The sequence below is a fragment of the Aplidium turbinatum genome, chromosome 11 (assembly GCF_918807975.1).
Source record: "Aplidium turbinatum chromosome 11, kaAplTurb1.1, whole genome shotgun sequence".
NCBI lineage: Eukaryota > Metazoa > Chordata > Ascidiacea > Aplousobranchia > Polyclinidae > Aplidium > Aplidium turbinatum.
Genome location: NC_137482.1, coordinates 22,676,385 through 22,693,967, shown reverse-complemented (window position 1 = coordinate 22,693,967; position 17,583 = coordinate 22,676,385). Strand labels below are relative to the sequence as shown.

The window sequence follows — 17,583 nt, the reverse complement described above, 5'->3', positions numbered from 1 at the left end:
TAATCTAAAAATGCAACTACCGAGAAAAAAACAGGTATTTGTGCGAACCTATTCTAAAAGTTAACGTTTCAAAATTGGGTTCGCACAAATCGACAGAATTCCATCACAAATGACTCGTAGATGTAGTCTACTTACGATTGGTTGATTGTAGTGAGATTCATGCGGTGGCAAATGTTGTAGGTGAAGAGGCATTGTTCGTAGCGGCCGTATTGCGTGAACTGGTTCGTCAGCTCCCCAAAGAACACAAACATGACAGGCAATCCAACCCCATGTATTATCCCTGTTATAGTTCCTACTATTATGTTCACGTAATCCCACTTGTCCGCATATCGGTACTGCAAACATATTGCAAAATTATGGTAACCCTCTTTACAACTGTCTGCTTTGTAAAGCGCTGAGGAGTAACGTATTCTGCGATGGATACAGCGCTATATAAAAACAAGCATTATTATTATTATATAATAGATGACGTTTCACTCTTAAAAACTGATTTTCTTGACTAGTAGTCTCACTAAGGCAGTTGAGAAGGATAATTTAGGTTTGGTATGAATAAGATCTTTGACCCCCTGTCAATGCTACTGGGTCTCACTCATGCCACTTGACAACCTCTGTTATGCAACGTTGCCATGACGCTTCATATTGTGTAGGCTGCCACTAATGATGTTTTCCATATTGGGTAGCAACTAGGCCGATAGCTATTTTTAAAAAGACTCGTCTTCAATAACATCGAAGGACCAGAACAGAGGTTAAGAGATATCAGCGCCTACTTCGTTACTCATCTACTGTTGATGTTGTCGTTATTAGTGGATGACATAAAGTTTCGTAGTAGCTTCTAAAACGAAGATGATCCTTTTATTTTGGGATTCCACGATTCCTTTTAAAATGCCAGTTTATAAATACACTTGAAGACACGAAATTGAATGCCTATGTCTTCTTCACGATACAATACCAAATGAAAATAAAGTATTCTATTGGGAATGCATTAGACTTAAAAGTTTAATGAGTCATCAAAATCATTGCCAATCACTAGAGATTTATATATTGCAAAATCTTGTTCATGTGTTCCTACCCATGAATGATGCGCACATCTGACGGTCTGAGTATGTGCCATTTCTCCATTAATAAAGACAATGAGTCATAAACTAAATTAAGAGGTGCTCAGCCATTTTTCTTTTTTAAATGTTTTGCAAATTCTTAAAGTTTAATATTTCAGTTTTCATATACACTTTTTTAGGAAATAATTTTTTAAAAGATAAAGATTTTGTCAACGTGTTTGTACTGGACCTTTATATACGTATATTATTATTTGTTATGAATAATTATTTGTTATGAACGTCTGCTGACGTTGAATCAATGTAAAATTGATGGATTTTGTTGTCTGGTACGCAATCCATTTTCTACGAAGAATGTTTGCTCAAGCTTTCGCAATGAAAGGTTGTTTTCATCAGAACACTTCAACAACATTTTGATTGTCAATGGCGTGTTTCTCATGTGGTTAACGGAAGTTCAGAGAATAAGTTTGTTGATTTTAATTTCCCGTTTCTTCGTCCGTAGTTTGCAAGCTAGTTTGGCAAATGAATACAATTTCAATACCGCAAATGTTTGCTTTTTTAACGCGTTGCAATTCTGCAATAATTTAAAATGGGGTAGCAAGAAGCTGAACAGTATTGACATGCAGCCTTTCATTTCAAACTAGGAAAAATATTTGACTTCAGCGTTTCCTGAACTTTTACAAAACTTGCAGAAATTTTACATTTGTAGCATAGCGAACTGCATGTCTAGGCCTTGCCGACGTGCAAACCTAATAACTGGAGTCCGATGAAATGGAGATTTAAACACCAGGCTGAATAAAAAATAAAATTCTAATGTATTTATGACACAGAACCTTCCGAAAACCCAAGGGTGAAACAGACTATTAACGTTTTTAGAATGCAGAAACTACTTTCGTTTGAAATAAAATATTTAGATGATTATTAACTTATTTGCTTCTTAAAATCGTTTTCAACTGGCCACATTGCTTCTTCCAACATGTAGCTTTATAACACGTTAACTTAAAGCGGCTTGCGCCTGAGTAAAAGATTAGTTGGTGCCATATAGTGCATATAAAACATTCTTTTTCTTACTTTACGTTTAAATGACATTCAAATGCGTACAGTTGACGATAAAAAAAGATTAGGTCATTTGGAACAATTCAACTTTACATCTTCAGCTGAGCAAATCGTGAAATATCAAATGGACTCTACACAAATCCGTTAGTTTAATCAAAACTCAGCTATAAGCTAGCATTAAAAACATACTTTTCAGGCAACATGCTCACCAATTTCCGGTACGGCACTGATGGCATCTTAATCTTTTCTTCCTTCTTTTTCTTTGATTTCTTTCCAAAGTCATTCTTCATAATGTTGACAAATACTTCTTCTGACGGGATAGGAGCCGACTTTGGTGTGTTGCTGAAAGACGAAGATAAAATAGTATTAGACCTAGAAGGGTTTGTTTTGGACTTATTGTACTAACACTATCTTCGGGTGGCTGTAATAAGTACAAGCATGCATTTCAGAGTAGACTATTGTAGACGTCCGCGCAATGCAAATGAAATTGTAGTCACGCAATAACGAAATTTTTAAATGTTTGAAGCAGAACTATTGCATTGTCAATTCTAAACGAAAACGACAGCACAAAATATTTAAAGTATTTCGTGTAAATTAATTGTCAGAATTTTCTATGTTTCAGCACTGCAATAAATGCCTTCGATTTCATGCAACTTAGCAGCCTACTGTATTCATTCCAAAATATTAATTTTCTTTTCAACTATATGAGACAAATCATTTTTGTTTTAAACAGTCGGCACGACACCATAAATTAACGTAGTTGAAAGTAAATTTTTTGTAAAAATTGTTTAACAAGTAAACCTCATTAACCATCAAGCTACCCTTGAAAGTCAATTACTGGGAAACGTTGACAATGAAACTGATCCACCTGACCTCTTATTAAGTTCATTGGGAAACACAACCCTGTGGTTCTGGCCTATTGGATCAGTAAACATGAATTAAAAATAGATTTTTCAGTGGCTTTCCCTCAGTAGGCCTATAGGTTTGCGGTAAAGGATTCGGCGTCTTCAGAACCCAAACCAGGAAATTTGACAAGTTAAAAACAATTTAAAGAATGCAACACAAATACAACAATGAATGCTCTATAGCGTTCTTGCTGTGTGGTACAATTTTGTCCACTAATAACATTATTGACCACTAAAAACGTTTTAAAAATATTGAAATTCAGTTTATTTTATAACAAATTTTATAAAAATATATCTTTTGAATACTTTTCAGTATTCAAAAGATATATGATAATATTAAAGGTTTTTAAAATTTATTGGGTAAATGCCGCGTTCCAAAGTAGTTGCGGTGATTGGTCAATTCAACCTCCTACGTATTTTAATGAAGTTACTAAATTCAAAAGTATTTCCGGTACTTGACTGTTTATTGATGTAGAAAGTAAAAGCAGCTAATGAGCTCACAATAAATATTAGCTGTGATAATGATGCCAAATGATGGGAAGTAAGCCATCGTCCACCGGATGAGATCAATAAACTTTCAATGGTTATTGAAAAGCAATAACTCTTTCATTTGCAACGTTTCGCCCAAGCACAACCTAAGAAGCAAGATTGGACCTTTTTACATTGAAGCAAAGTCAAGGTAGGACAAATGTAAAAGTGGTCAAGTCTACATCATCACCATATCCTGACGGCAGGTGATCAAAGATGCGTTTTCGTTTGTTTTTTTTGTATCCAGGCTCACGCCCGGTGGTTGAAGATTGAGATTAAGTGGAAGGGAAGGCAAGGCCCACAATCTTCGTGTCTACCTTCAGGCATGTCTAAGTGTCCTGCTAAACATACAACCGTATTGAACGGTGTCGAACCGGTGTAGCAGTCCAAGGGTTACTGCGGGCCAAAAGTTACCAGGGTTGCCAAATATTTTATTTAAATTTAATTTTGTTTTGAAAAATAATTAAATTTTTAACCTCTCAAAAGGTCAGATTAATAATTATAAGTATTTTGTAATGTTAACTGAAAAGTTTGCATTGGTTTGAGAGCAATGAATTCATTACACTTAGTTCAAACAATTTTCGCTTTTCTATCAATTGCGAAAACGCCGGGCACCCCTGGTAACTTTTGGACTGACAGTAACTTCCAGACTGCAACGCCGCAGAAGCAGTCCAAAAGTTACTGCTATTGCAAGTGGGTGTGCTTTTTTGAAATTTGTTTTGGAAAACTTGTAAATGGACTGAAACTTCACTTGGTCAGTAGATAAAACCCTCTGCAAGTATGCGAAAGATGAATCCCAAGGATAAATATTCTCACCACGAAATCATTATTCTTGACTTTAAGTTTCGTGCCACGTGTTTTCGATGAGAGTCCAACGGAAATTCATTGGAATCTCAAAGTGTTCAACACTTTCGTAAAAGTGAAAGCCTTCACCGCATGTGAGACTGTGATAGCCTACTCACTGAAGGTTATAATAATAATAATGTTAGTTTTTATATAGCGCTGTATCCATCGCAGAATGCGTTGCTCTTCAGCGCTTTACAAAGCAGACAGTGTCAATGCAGCCGTATAGAGGCGGAACTGAGTGCATTATTACCCGAATCCACTCCATTTCTCAGTGCCAAGCAGGAACTAGATTCAGTACCATTTTTAAAAAGCTTTTGGTATGACCCGACAAGATATCGAACCCATGCCTACCGATTCAGAAGCGGGCGCACTAACCACTAAGCCACCGAGCCGTTGATGGCGTTTTGACTAGGTTGGCCTGCATGTAGCCTAAGTTACTTTATATTTCTTCAAAACGGTAGTTATGAAAAACCAGACCAAAAATAGGCTCAGTGCTTCATTCACTAGAAAACTTTGGTTTTAACTTTCATGAAATACATAAAATATAGTCAAAGACTATGTTCGTCAACTACAACTCAAGACCAGCGGCTAACAAGTCAGCCTTCAAATGCAAACTTTGCACGATATATTAAGGCCTGTACCTTTTATGCCACCAATTCACGTATAGCCACGATTCAAACTTTGAAATGTTTGGAGCGATGATCAATTAAATTATTTGTTTCAACAGCGCCATATAGCCTACAACGAGTCAATAAAACACTCATAACAGTAACACTACATTGTGAATCGTGGGTTGCATTATTATAGCACAATCAGGATGACAGCAAAAGACTATAGGCTAAGTGGTCATCTAGTCCAGTGAAGAGCAACGTGGTCCAGGTGGACCACAAGTGGTCCACAGAGAATTTTCGGTGGTCCACGGATAAAATAATTATTTAAAATAATAAATAATAATCTACAGATTTACGAAATCGTACAATGTTTCATCATATCCTTTCCAACAACATGGTTAGTTGAGGCTGGATTTTCTGTTATTAATGACATTCTTTGTAAAAAAAGAAACCGACTTGATATTAATAAGCGTGGTACAGTAAGATTAAGATTGAATCAAACTTTTACTTGTAATTATGACTTAATGTGTGACAAACAACAAACTTAATGTGTGACAGAACAAGGCAGTCACTGACGTAAAATTTTATGATATTTGGTCAATTGTTACTTATAAATATTTGGTTAAATTTATTACTTATTACTATGTTGTTTTTCTAAACTTAAGCCACAATTATAAATCTGATATACAAAAAAGGCTATGGTCCACAGAGAGTTCTAAAAAAAATTTATGGTCCACAGTCACAAAAAGGTTGCTCATCACTAATCTAGTCAATCACTTTCCTATGCAAATTTATTTTCCAACGCACGCAAGGCACGGACACAACTTCAAATGGTAGCCTATAATACAAACAAATCAGGTTAAAATGATAGCCTATGTAAATTGTTAGGTTACAAATTAAAATTTCATTCCAATACAGCAACAATTTCTGGTACAAATTTCATCTTTTAACTTTCATCTTATTTTCGCTTCATTCCCAATTACGTTTCTGCTGTAAACCATGTTGTTAAGATGCAATGGTGGATAAGTCTTCACGTTCAACATGTTTCCAATGTTGAAATCATTTATACAAATCTGCATGCAAGCGTTAAATCTGAAAACCCTGTTTTAGTAACTTTTGGACTGGCAGTAACTTTCAGACCGCGTATACGCGGTCCAGAAGTTACGGTAACTTTCAGACCGCAGTAACTCCTGGACCGTTACACCGGCACCTCTTTCGGAAGTGATATCAACGTCCACCAAGTAATATACAGCCGGCATTTAGAGGAATGGAAATTATATGCATTATGTGCTATTAACACAGTACATATTCATCTTCAGTGCCGCTATGTGAGCAGGAAAATCTATTCTTATAAGCACCACAATCATTGACAAAGCTTCGCCTCTGTAAAGGCTTCTTCAGTGCCTTAAGTAGAAAAAGCAAATAGAAAATCAGCAAAAGTGTTTTCAATAAACTATACAAGTTTCCAAACCTGACTGATTTCGTTTACTTATTATATTTAACCGTTCGGTTGCATCCTGAATGAAGGACCCCTGTGTAACTTTTAATCCTCAATAACATGGAGGAAGTGGAGCAGGGTACAATGACGTATGCCTCTATTTATGAGTCATGCTACACGTCACAGAATTTTTTTTGCGAATCCAGACAAGATGCTTTAAGTGGAAAGATTGCAAACTTGTCAAATGAATAAGCAAACTACAAAACACAAGGTGCTCAGTCAAAGCGTGACTTTTTAGTTAATTCGACATTGAAAAGATGTCTTTTACTGCAATGCCCTCTTTCAATTCTTTAGCCCACTCTTGAACCAGACAAGTATTTGGCGTTACGTAGTCAATAGAGTTCGTCAAACCTTGTGATTCACAGTAGAGTGTTGGTACGCCAAATACACAAGAGTCGAATAATATTATTGTAAGACCCTTCGCAAAGCTGATTGAAAGAAAATGAAACCCGATAACAACAAATTAAAGCCACCTTGCTCCCCACAATACATTTTGGTTCATGTGTGAACTACTCTCTCGCAATGTCACATCTCAGACAGCAAATCAACCGTTTTTAAACGTCTGCAGACGTTGAATCAATGTAAGAAACGATTGATCTGGTCTGGGATCAAGGCTAATTGATAGCGACTTCTTGTTTTAGTTTTTTTTTGGTAAATGAATTACACTTTACAAGAATGTGCCACCCAATTTCAAATTATTGAGTATGATACCATCAGTTGTAACTTGCAAAAAAAAGTAAAGCTTTTTAATGCCCTCCGTTTAAACACGTTCCATTTCGTAATAATCTTTTGCCACTTTTATAAGGTTTCTAAATCCATACGGAAAGAGCAAAGCAGCTGCTGCAGTTGATTTAAAACCACAAAATGTTATGTGAGTTCAAGAATGTTCAATTATAAAAAAGTAAAACCATCCCAGACAGCAAATCAACTATTTTTGCATTGGTTCAACGTCTGTAGACGTTGAAAAAGCAGTTGATTTTCTGTCTGGACTGTCTTTTGCTCTTTCGAACAAATCCTAAATTTTTTTATTGAGGACGAAAATTGACATGAGACGACTGAAAAGGATCAAAGGCTTAAAGGAACGTGTCCCCTGTAAATATACAACGGGGTAAAGTATACAGTAAAGTCAGTGTATACTGTCATTCAGTCACTGACATTTCGTACCATGTTAGTTATTTAAAATAAAACGGTCACACAAAAGTACACTCACATGACAAATATAAATCTGCAGTGATAATGTAATAAGTGACCTTAATAAACAAAAAATGTTTTTAATGCTACAAAAAGTACTCAATGCCTAGCAAAAGCCAAGTAGAGCGAAAAAGAAAGAAAAGTGAAAGAGGCTGTTAAGGTTTATAACAACTGAATTTAATGTAATAACCGTAATGTGTGTTTTTTATATTGCACTGTATCCTTGGTGGAATGCGTTGCTCCGAGCTTTACAAAGCAGACAGCGTCAATGCAGTCGTATAGAGGCGCAACTGAGTACATTATCACCCGAGTCAGCCCATCCCCGACAGGGAATCGAGCTCATGTCTGTCGAATCAGAGGCGGACATTGTAACCACTAGCCGGTGTATAAAAACTATCTATAATATCTATATTTATCTCACTCTATCATAATGTATATTATACTGTATGTTATACTATACAGTATATTATACTGTAAATGTGGTCTCAAATTGAAGTTAGAAAATACAAAATTTCTTTTAGTAGCTGAAATATATAACGTTTGAGAACTTTTTAAACAAATCACAAGCTTCAATTTTGTTTCTTATCTTATCAAGTTACATGGGAACTTCTACAATAATAAACTTGCAACCATGTTGCAGATGGGGCACTCAAAAAAAATAAACTTTCAATTGCCATTCCCTTCTTTGGTTAAGTGGATAACATTTTGAAATTTTAGAATTATGTAACGAAACATTGCACAGTACAACATTCAGCTCAACATGCCTTTTTGCAAATCATCCGCAAAATTCTTTTGAGTAGCCTATTCTGAAGCGAAGCAATAAAGTTGGAAGTTGAATGAACAAAACAGAAAGCAAGATGTTTAATCTAAAGACAAGTAGTTTAACTCGATACCATTCATGAAGTTTTGGTTAAAAAAAAATTATATTCGTATCCAAACGAGAGTTCAAGTTTATACTGTGTGATTATTTTTTCGTCCATACACTACTTTAAAAGTATACCATAACTTTATTAAACCTGGATACCTTTCCCAGACAGCAAATTCTGCCATTTTTACATTGATTCAACGTCTGCAGACGTTGAATCAATGTAAAAATGACAAATTTTGCGTCTAGGTTTGCAGTGTTGTAATAAGTGAACTTGGCTGAAAACGCCTTTTCAAATATCAGACGAAAAAAACGAAAGCACCTGTTGTCAAAGCAGTTGTACATTTTTGGATGCATTCCTGAGGAATTCAATTAAAATTAAATAATAATCGTCAATCAACTCTCCCCCCAAAGCAAGATGGCTGGAGGAGCAATATGGAATTTATCCTCATTTTTTATCAACCTTTTACAAGTCATTTGCTATCTCAGCCAGCAAGTCGTTTTTTTATTCATTCAACGTCTGCAGACGTTAAATCAATGACAAAATGACTGATGTTTTTGCGTGGAACAGTCATTGTTCGCTCACACTGGCTCATTGCAAAAGCATCAACAATGAAGTCGCTTGCGCAGCCACATGCAGCTGGAAAGATATTATCAGGGACAGAAAAGGTTTTTTGTCATAGTCAATGGTGATTAAAATGTTTTGCTATTGCGTCACAGTTGCAGCAAACTAATTAACCAATTGTGAAAATTTTTCTGTTGCCATAACCGACCTACACAATGCTCACTTAAAAAAACAACGTTTTTAATGCTTTTTTGTATTTTTCAAACGAATTGATTTTACTGAAAACAATCCATTAAAACATCATTGCAACGATCAGTATGCAGTTGCAATGATGCATCAATGCAAGAAGTTTTTTTTTGGCAGAAGGCTGTTGGCGCATCAATTAGCATTTGCGTGGTCTACTAAGCACTTGCTAATTGATGGTGAATGAACTTAGTCTAAATATTCGTGAGGTCCCTTGAAGGAACCAGGAATTACGCATCGACAGTAGCGCCCCAGCCAGCAAATTAACCCTTTTTTGCATTGATTTGGCATCTACAAACATCGCCAGACGTTTAAACAATGTAAAAATGGCAATTCTTGCTAGCTAAAGCGGGATTCTCCATTACTGGGAGACATGATGTAGCACGGTTTTTCAAAACGTGATTTCAACCCTGAGATGAAAACATAGCAAACAGCCGAGGCAGCAACTACGTCATTTTTTACATCGATTCAACATTTGCAGATGCAAATGCAAATCAAATCAACCTAAGACGACAAACCCAATCAACTCAATGTTGCTGGCTGAGATGTAAGAGAAATTATTTGTTTTGTAAAATGAAAGCATGAGCTTTTTGACATAAAAACGAGACACAATCTTCAAAAAATTTACATTTAGCATCGGCAACCCTAATGGGATGGCCTTGGAAGTACCTTTGCGTCAGGCTATTTGCAAATACTATTGTTTGCATTTGAAATCACCCCACATCAACGACAGTAGTTGCTAACCTTTATCTATTTTTGTTTTGAAGCAATGTATGTAAGCCACTGTCATTGCCATCTCACAACCGCTCAAGAATAAATGTGTTTTAGAATCTTCAAAACTTTTATGGCATCAACCTACAACATTAAACAAATAATCACCAAAGTACAGTTTTGTTTGGCAAAGTGTATGCACCATTATTGAATCATATCATCTTCTAACAATACTTGTTCGAAAAGTGTCAAAAACATACTATTTTTTTAAGATGTTTCATGTTACAAGCACATTTTTGCTGTAGACCTAAGTGGAGTACAACGGATAAAAGTCTTAAATGTATCCACTTTTCAGTTGTAAAACGTTTTTCTTTGGTGTGAGAAGTTCAATTGCTTTAAACATATTTTATCTCTTGAACCTAGGGCTTAGTGTTTTCGCTTCAATGACATTCTCATGTTTTTAACATCGTTCTTCAATGCTTGAATGAAAATTGGCATATCAGAGTTGCCAAAATCAGTCCTCTTTACGTTGATTCAACCTCTCCAGACGATAAATAAAAGAAAAATAAACGAAATTTGTTATTTGGAAGAAGAAAGTAGAAAAGTGTGTTTCTAAACAAAAAATCGAATAGAGTTTTCTCCGGGACTTTCCGGAATAAAGTCTTGGAGTTTTCCTCATGAACTTCATTAATTTTATCAAGTGATGTAACTCGAACTAGAAATGATGGTGAATCATTTGAATGCCACTGCAGTAAATTTGAAGTTACCTTTGGTAAACTTCGAAAACCATTACGTTTAGATCAAAGTTGACTGCAAAGAATCGTATTAAATGACACAAATTATAGATCCTTGTATTTGTTAAACTAGACAAGATTTAAGAGCTGGGGTAAAAGAATTAAAAAAAATTAAGTTTAAGACAGGCATACAGTTCAACAAAAAATTGTCAAACTAGAAAATTGGTTGCCAATTGAACTTATTTTTTATGCAAAAAAATTATTTAAATTGTACACAAAATTTTAGTCAACCTTTTGCCATAAGCCTAAAGCACAAGTAGGTCTAGCTTAGTAGTGATGTATAGTTTAGCACAGCGTTTCTTAACCGGGGGTGCTAGCACCCCTTGGGGGTGCTGGAATTGAATTTAGGGGGTGCTAAATGCATGCAGTATAATATCAAAAAATGCCCTTTTACTTTTCTGCATTTTTTCGTCTTTCTGCCAGTATCAGCAGATTCGCAAATGGAGTGACGAATATGTCAAGTATGGCTTTACTGTATTCCTGGACAATCGTGGAGGACCAGACCGGGCACAGTGTATGACCTGCCATTTCGTCTCTTGCAACTCAAATTTGAAGCCTGCTAGACTTCGGCAACACCAGTTGAAGCATCCAACCGCAGAACGTGAACAGACTCTCGATACCCTTTTTACATTGCTTTCCTTTCAATAATGCAGGCCAAAGTTCAATGGCGGCACCGAAATTTTGACATGCTTTTTGCTCGCTGGCGGTATATTTTATAGTGAAGTTTCTTGGTGTCTAACAAACTGTGCTGTCGTTTCAAGAGAGTTGATTGACTTACATATGGTTATAAATAATTGAATTTCTGTTGGAAAATGAAAGTCAAATACCAAATCATGAATCAAAACAGCAGTACAGTTTGTTAGACAACAATAAGAGACATCATTACAAAGTATATCGCCATCGATGTGAAAGCATGTCAAGATTTCGGCCTCTACTAAACTTTTGGCTGGCACTGTAGTAGTTGTATGTTTATGATAGTTAGGGGGTGCTAGACTGTTCAAGCTTGTTTACAGGGGTGCTAGAGTCAGAAAAGGTTAAGAAACGCTGGCTTTAGCATGTTCAACATTAATAGATCGCCTAGTTTCTAAATATAACCCCCAAGGAATAACAGAGACCAATTCAAACCTAGAGTGAAAACGCAACAAAGTTTCTCTTCACCTTTTTCCGTTCTTTGCGTTGGAATCTTCAGAGTTTCCATTTTTACTTTCCATTTTGCCATCCAAGGATGGCATCATGTCACGAGAGGTATCAAGCGTTTGTACAATTAATTACAAACTGAAAAGTAACATATAGGATCGTGATGATGTCTGTCACGTAAAACTGCACAAAAAACAGTACTCTGCTTCTTTTTCAAACTAATGACGTATTCTAACTTCGAATCGATAACTAGCAAAAGTTTCAAGAAATATTCAGGAAGAAGTGGCTATGAAAAGTTTTGAAATAAAACACAACGTATCTAATACAATGCTTTATGAGTTTTCCAATGATGATAGGGAGTAAATGCCATGTAAAGTAGCCTATTGCCTCACAATAATAATAAGAGGTTTTTATTGCAGGCTGCTCTGAACGCTTCATAAGGAAAGAGGCTTCAACTTTTTCGTTTGTTTCGAAATTGAAGCAATTTCGTTTTGAGGTTAGATGAAAACGAAAACAACTCATAACTATTTCAGAAAAGCAGAAGAGACTTAAAACATAAAGAGAGTTGCAGTGCGGGATGTTTTTGAAACAAAATTTTGCTTTGATGTCAAGTTGTTTTGTCGTGGTATCTAAGGATTTTTAGCTAACAATTTAGCTTTGACGCAGTAAAATTCACTGCTAGCTAATAGCCCTGTTAATGTCAATGTAAAACCTTCGGAAGCATGTCACAAAAAACATTTTAAACTTTTCTATTTTTGAGTATTTCTCCAAACCCTCGGTAACTATTTGAGTTAAAAAGCTGACAATACAACTCATAGCCGTACGAGACCAAACCATTTTGGGGGGGCAGAACGTAAATTTGCCCAAATGTGCACGCTTTTATAGAAATTGCCCAAATAGGCTATAATGTATGCGGTGTATGATAACAGTGAAAAACTAACATAACAAGATCACCAGCAGTGGCGTAGCCAGGAATTTTAAAAGGGGGGGGGGGTTTGACGGCGTGTTTCGCTTATGGCGACACCCAGCGGCGAGGGAGGGTCTGGGGGGCCTCCCCCAGAAATTTTTGAAAAATTACTTTGAATTTGGTGCATTCTGAGAGCATTTTCAACAAAAATGTGGGTATGAATATTCTTGTAAAATGGTGCTGTCCGGTGGCATAGCAAAAGGATAAGATCATGTTTTCTTCGGCATTTTTTCGGAAATAAAGCTAAAGTCTCTATGTTTTCTTGTTGCTAATTCCTGGCTGAGATATTTGAATGTTTGGTAAATGGCAAAACTCGCTCTTCGCATGTTTCATTTAAAATAAGGCAAACTTTGTTTTAAAGGCATAGACTGAAAGCATCATTCTCAATATCGTGACGTCACACGCGTGCCAAAAAGGGGGGGGGCAACCCCCAACCCAACCCCCTTGGCTACGCCACTGATCCCCAGCTAGCTAGAATTTCTTACCAAAGGAATCAAGATAGAATAACTGAATTCATCTTTGAAGATACCTTGCTTGTGCATTGCTCGATGCTTCTGCACTTTGGCATGGTAGGTAGGAGTAACAAATATTGTTTTACACACCACAAATAAAAAACCCCACTTAAATATTCCGTTGTGATGTCATAAAACACTCAGAAAAATAAACATTGCATGAAACCGGCTCAGGGTGACCATGCGGATTTAAAAAAAAAGTACATAACAATAGAGAAATTATAATTAAATGAAATAAAACACAGACATACTACTTCTGTTCAAATAAACTTTGTTCAATCAATTAAAGTAGTTTTGATGATACGAATTTTAGTACAAAAAATAAAAAGGTCTGGCAGCACTACCTCTAAAAATATAGTTAGGCTCTGGTAATTTGATGACAAAAATAACTAATATATTCTAAGGTTGCATACAGACAGTGACTTAGGATTCAAAGAACCCAATTAGTCTAACGGTTCGTATTTACATTGATTCAATGTCTGAATATTGAATAATATTCAATCGTCGAATTTGCAGAAAGCGTAGTTGGATTTTCAAAAAATCGCCGAATAGGGAACTCGCCGAAAAAGGCTCTCGCCGAATAGCAGCAGACCCTTTTATAAAAGTAACCAAACAAAGCTAAGCATTACTTTTAACAGGTATAACATTTTTTTGTTAAATGTTGTGGTGTTGCTTAGCTATGTCCGTTTATGGTTGAAAAAGTACCGTAACCTCTCCACCCAAATTGTTTTATAAAAGTATTCACCAGATTTATATAAATTCATATTTTGCAGTTGCCCAAATCAAGATGATGCATTTATGGATATTATGAAAAAAATTAAAGACTTTGTAAATTTTGATGCGAGGCAACTGCATCATGCCAATTTGGACAGTTTTATAAATAGACTATGATCGGATAATTTCATATTTTTTTGTTGCCCAAATCTAAATGATACAGTTATGTAAATGGGAAAAATTAATGAATTTGTTCATTTTGGGGAAACTGCCTCACGCTAATTTGGGCAGTTGCATAAACAGACTAATCAGTTTCATCAAATAATTTCATGTTTTCAGCTGCCCAAATCAACACGATGCATTTGTGAAAATTAATAAAATTAGCTATATAGCAAATTTTGCGTTTTGATTTGGGCAGTTTCACAAAAGTATTAGAGACATATTTTGGTGGCTGCCTAAATTGGCATGATGCAGTTGGTTAAATGCATTTTGTACTACAGTTTGATCACCATACAATACATCAATACGGGTGTGCCAAATGAAAATTTTGCGGCACATTTCTTGTGCAAATAAGAGGCTGTACTTAGTTTGATAGGTAAAAGATATTAATTTATAGTTTTTCTTATTTCATGCAATTTGTAGCTTTTCATATAGCAATTTTTGCCCTAATAATTGCAAGATTTTGCCCGAATTCGCGACGTTTTGAAACAACAGGGAGGGCGGCTGCCCCCCCTGCCCCCCTGGCTCGTACGGCTATGATACAACTCGTAATTGCTCACATGATATTTCGCCTTTCTTTTCTATATTGCTGTCAGACGACTAGCAAGCGAGTAAATTAATTTGTCGTTTTTGCATTGATTTATCATACGCAAATTGCAGACGTTGAAACAATGTCAAAAAACGATATAGATGGTTGGGTATCTTTTTCTACAAAATATGCTACCCCTTGTTGATATCTTCTCTGACTCATGCAAAGTAAGTCAAGCATTTGCTTCTTGGCTTAAATAAAACGCAAAGATTTTTAAACCTTATCTCAACTCAGTGAAATAATCACAGACTTTAGTAAACCAGAAAACACAATTTTGTCAACAGCTGTCTGTAGCTAAGTAGGCCGAGTTTACAATCCTTGGAGCCTAATGACTGAATCATACAGCACCTTTTGTAAATCAATCCAGCAAATATAAAAACTTCACTGCTACACCTGAATTAGCTGGAGTTTCACCACCAAGCAATAGCCAACGCACTATTTGCTAAAAAATGTGTTCTTGTCAAAGAAACGTTAAAGAGCATAATAGTAACATTTGAATTAAATCGATGATCTAGCAGACAGAAAGTTGCAATTAAAAGCCATTATTCTATTCAATTTCTAGAAGTCTTTGAATAGATGCAATGAAGCTCTTAAGCTTTATTGACGCTATAACACTTCCGAGTATAATTAGTAGAAGTGGTGATTGGTCACTTTCCAGACAGCAAATCACTCGCTTTTTATATTGATTCAACCTAGGCAGAAGTTTAATAAATCCAAAAAAGGTTGATTTACTGGCTGGGTCAAAATGGTTGGTCATTAGCACTCCACGTTTGTTGGAGCTGCCATTTAAAACGTTTTAATTCTTAACCCCCGTGAGTTAAAATACAAATTGTCACTGTGATGTATTGATGGAACGAATTGCAAAGTTAGGTATTTTTTGTGCAAATGCACGAACCAGTACAGACAAGTTCAATCTTTTACCTAAATATTATACAAGTGTACAGCACAATCAATAATAATACAATGTATTCTTCTCTAAATTGCAGCTCATCATTGAAACCAACTTTCGGATGCGAATGCTGCAGATAACTAGAAGCTGGTTTTCGATGTTACTCAAATTCAAACTTATTTGAAATTTATTTGACTCTATTTTTTCACCAAAGTATCAAAAATTAGCTGACAAACTCTAGCAATATAATTTGCAAGGGAAAATAATAAATATCAGCAACCTCTCAAGAATATGCAGCTCCACAAAGTCGAAATTACATGACATAAAAATCTTTATTGCTTTTTCAAAGAACATACCTAAAAAGGCATTATTAACTGCCAATCCGACAGATATTTGCAGGTACATAACTTCTTTATTCTCAGATATTTACTTCTGCAATTTATTCTGCTTTTTTGCAATCCTATGTCTGATGACTGATTCTTTTTTTTTTTGATGCTGATCATTTTTGATGGTTTCATTTTCAAACGGGCACTTTTATATGGGCGGAGAAAAAAGGCAATTTCTCTCACTATTGGCGAAGATACACCAATCACACTTTGAGCCTTGCTCGGAAGTTTGAAAATCGGAAATCCGATTGGATAATTTCAAATCAAAGATGTTTTAGTGCTTCAGGTAGCTTATGTCCAGATAACTGTTCAAAATTCTCATTTAATTTTTAAACTCTCGTATCATGTCGTATGTCTATTTAGTCGAAAAGAAACTCATCACTAAAACGCTTGATTCGAAACAGATTCGTACTGAGGCAAGGAAATGTTGTGGAAATATTTTTTTTCCTTTCGAATAACCCTTGCTAAGTGCTTAGGCCAGTGGTTCCCAACCGGGGTGCCGCGGCACCCTGGGGTGCCAATTGCAATGCTCAAGGGTGCCGCAAGATATTGCAATACTGCGGCCCATTCTTCATTTTAACCTTAACCCGTTAAGTGCGGAATTTATTTATTTCAAACCGTTTCAGTCAGGTTTCAGTGCGTATTAAGTTTCGCGTCTCGCAATTATTCCCGGCTCCTTTCTGGAGAGTCGCTTGGTGGAGAAGTCGCTGGCGGTAAGCCTTTGTTTTCTCGCCCAGGAAAAACAGCGTGAAAGAGATTTTGACTCTTGCTGTGCTTTCCATAAAAATGTTTAAAACGCATTATTATTGCCAGGTTTCATGATTTTATTTTGCGTTTTACAGCGCACAAAGTCAAATTGCAGTGATGGATTATCGAATTGTGTGACCCAGCGCGATTATAAAATTGCACGATTGTTTGCGAACCATTGTAAACAAATCTATTCACACGCCAGCACTGCTGGGATGTTTAACGCATGGGTAAGAAATCCATTTTTACTGGACTCTCATATTGTTTTGAATCTTAAAAAAGACGAATTAATTGACATTCGTAAGTAACGATGGAAATTTTAAGCTTATGCACAAGCAGATGCCTCTCGACGAGTTCTGGATAAAAATGAATACCCTTGCGTTGGAAAGAAAGCTATTGTGCTTTTGCTGCAGTTTTCCACGTCATACCTATGTGAGAGTGGATTTTCCGTATTATCGAACATAAAAACTAAAAAACGGGAACGACTGCTTATAGTCGAGGAAGAAAAGCGAGTGGCTTTATCGAATGTGCCCCCACATATTAAGGGACCTTGTGCAA

At 36.0% G+C, this 17,583-nt stretch overlaps 2 protein-coding genes across 2 annotated transcripts in view; both read right to left on the bottom strand.

Annotated features, from left to right (window-relative positions):
* The window catches only part of LOC145779392 (phosphatidylcholine translocator ABCB4-like), a 36,961-nt gene extending 24,819 nt beyond the window's left edge, over positions 1-12,142 (bottom strand). The window contains exons 1-3 of the mRNA XM_082590971.1: positions 12,024-12,142; positions 2,318-2,450; positions 136-335 (exon numbers count right to left, since the gene is read on the bottom strand). Of these exons, the coding sequence (XP_082447097.1) occupies positions 136-335; positions 2,318-2,450; positions 12,024-12,100 (410 nt within the window). The 5' untranslated portion in view covers positions 12,101-12,142. The remainder of the gene's footprint in view (positions 1-135; positions 336-2,317; positions 2,451-12,023) is intronic.
* Positions 1-17,583, bottom strand: part of LOC145779394 (uncharacterized) — a 242,422-nt gene that overhangs the window by 78,703 nt on the left and 146,136 nt on the right. The gene's annotated exons all lie outside the window — the stretch shown is intronic.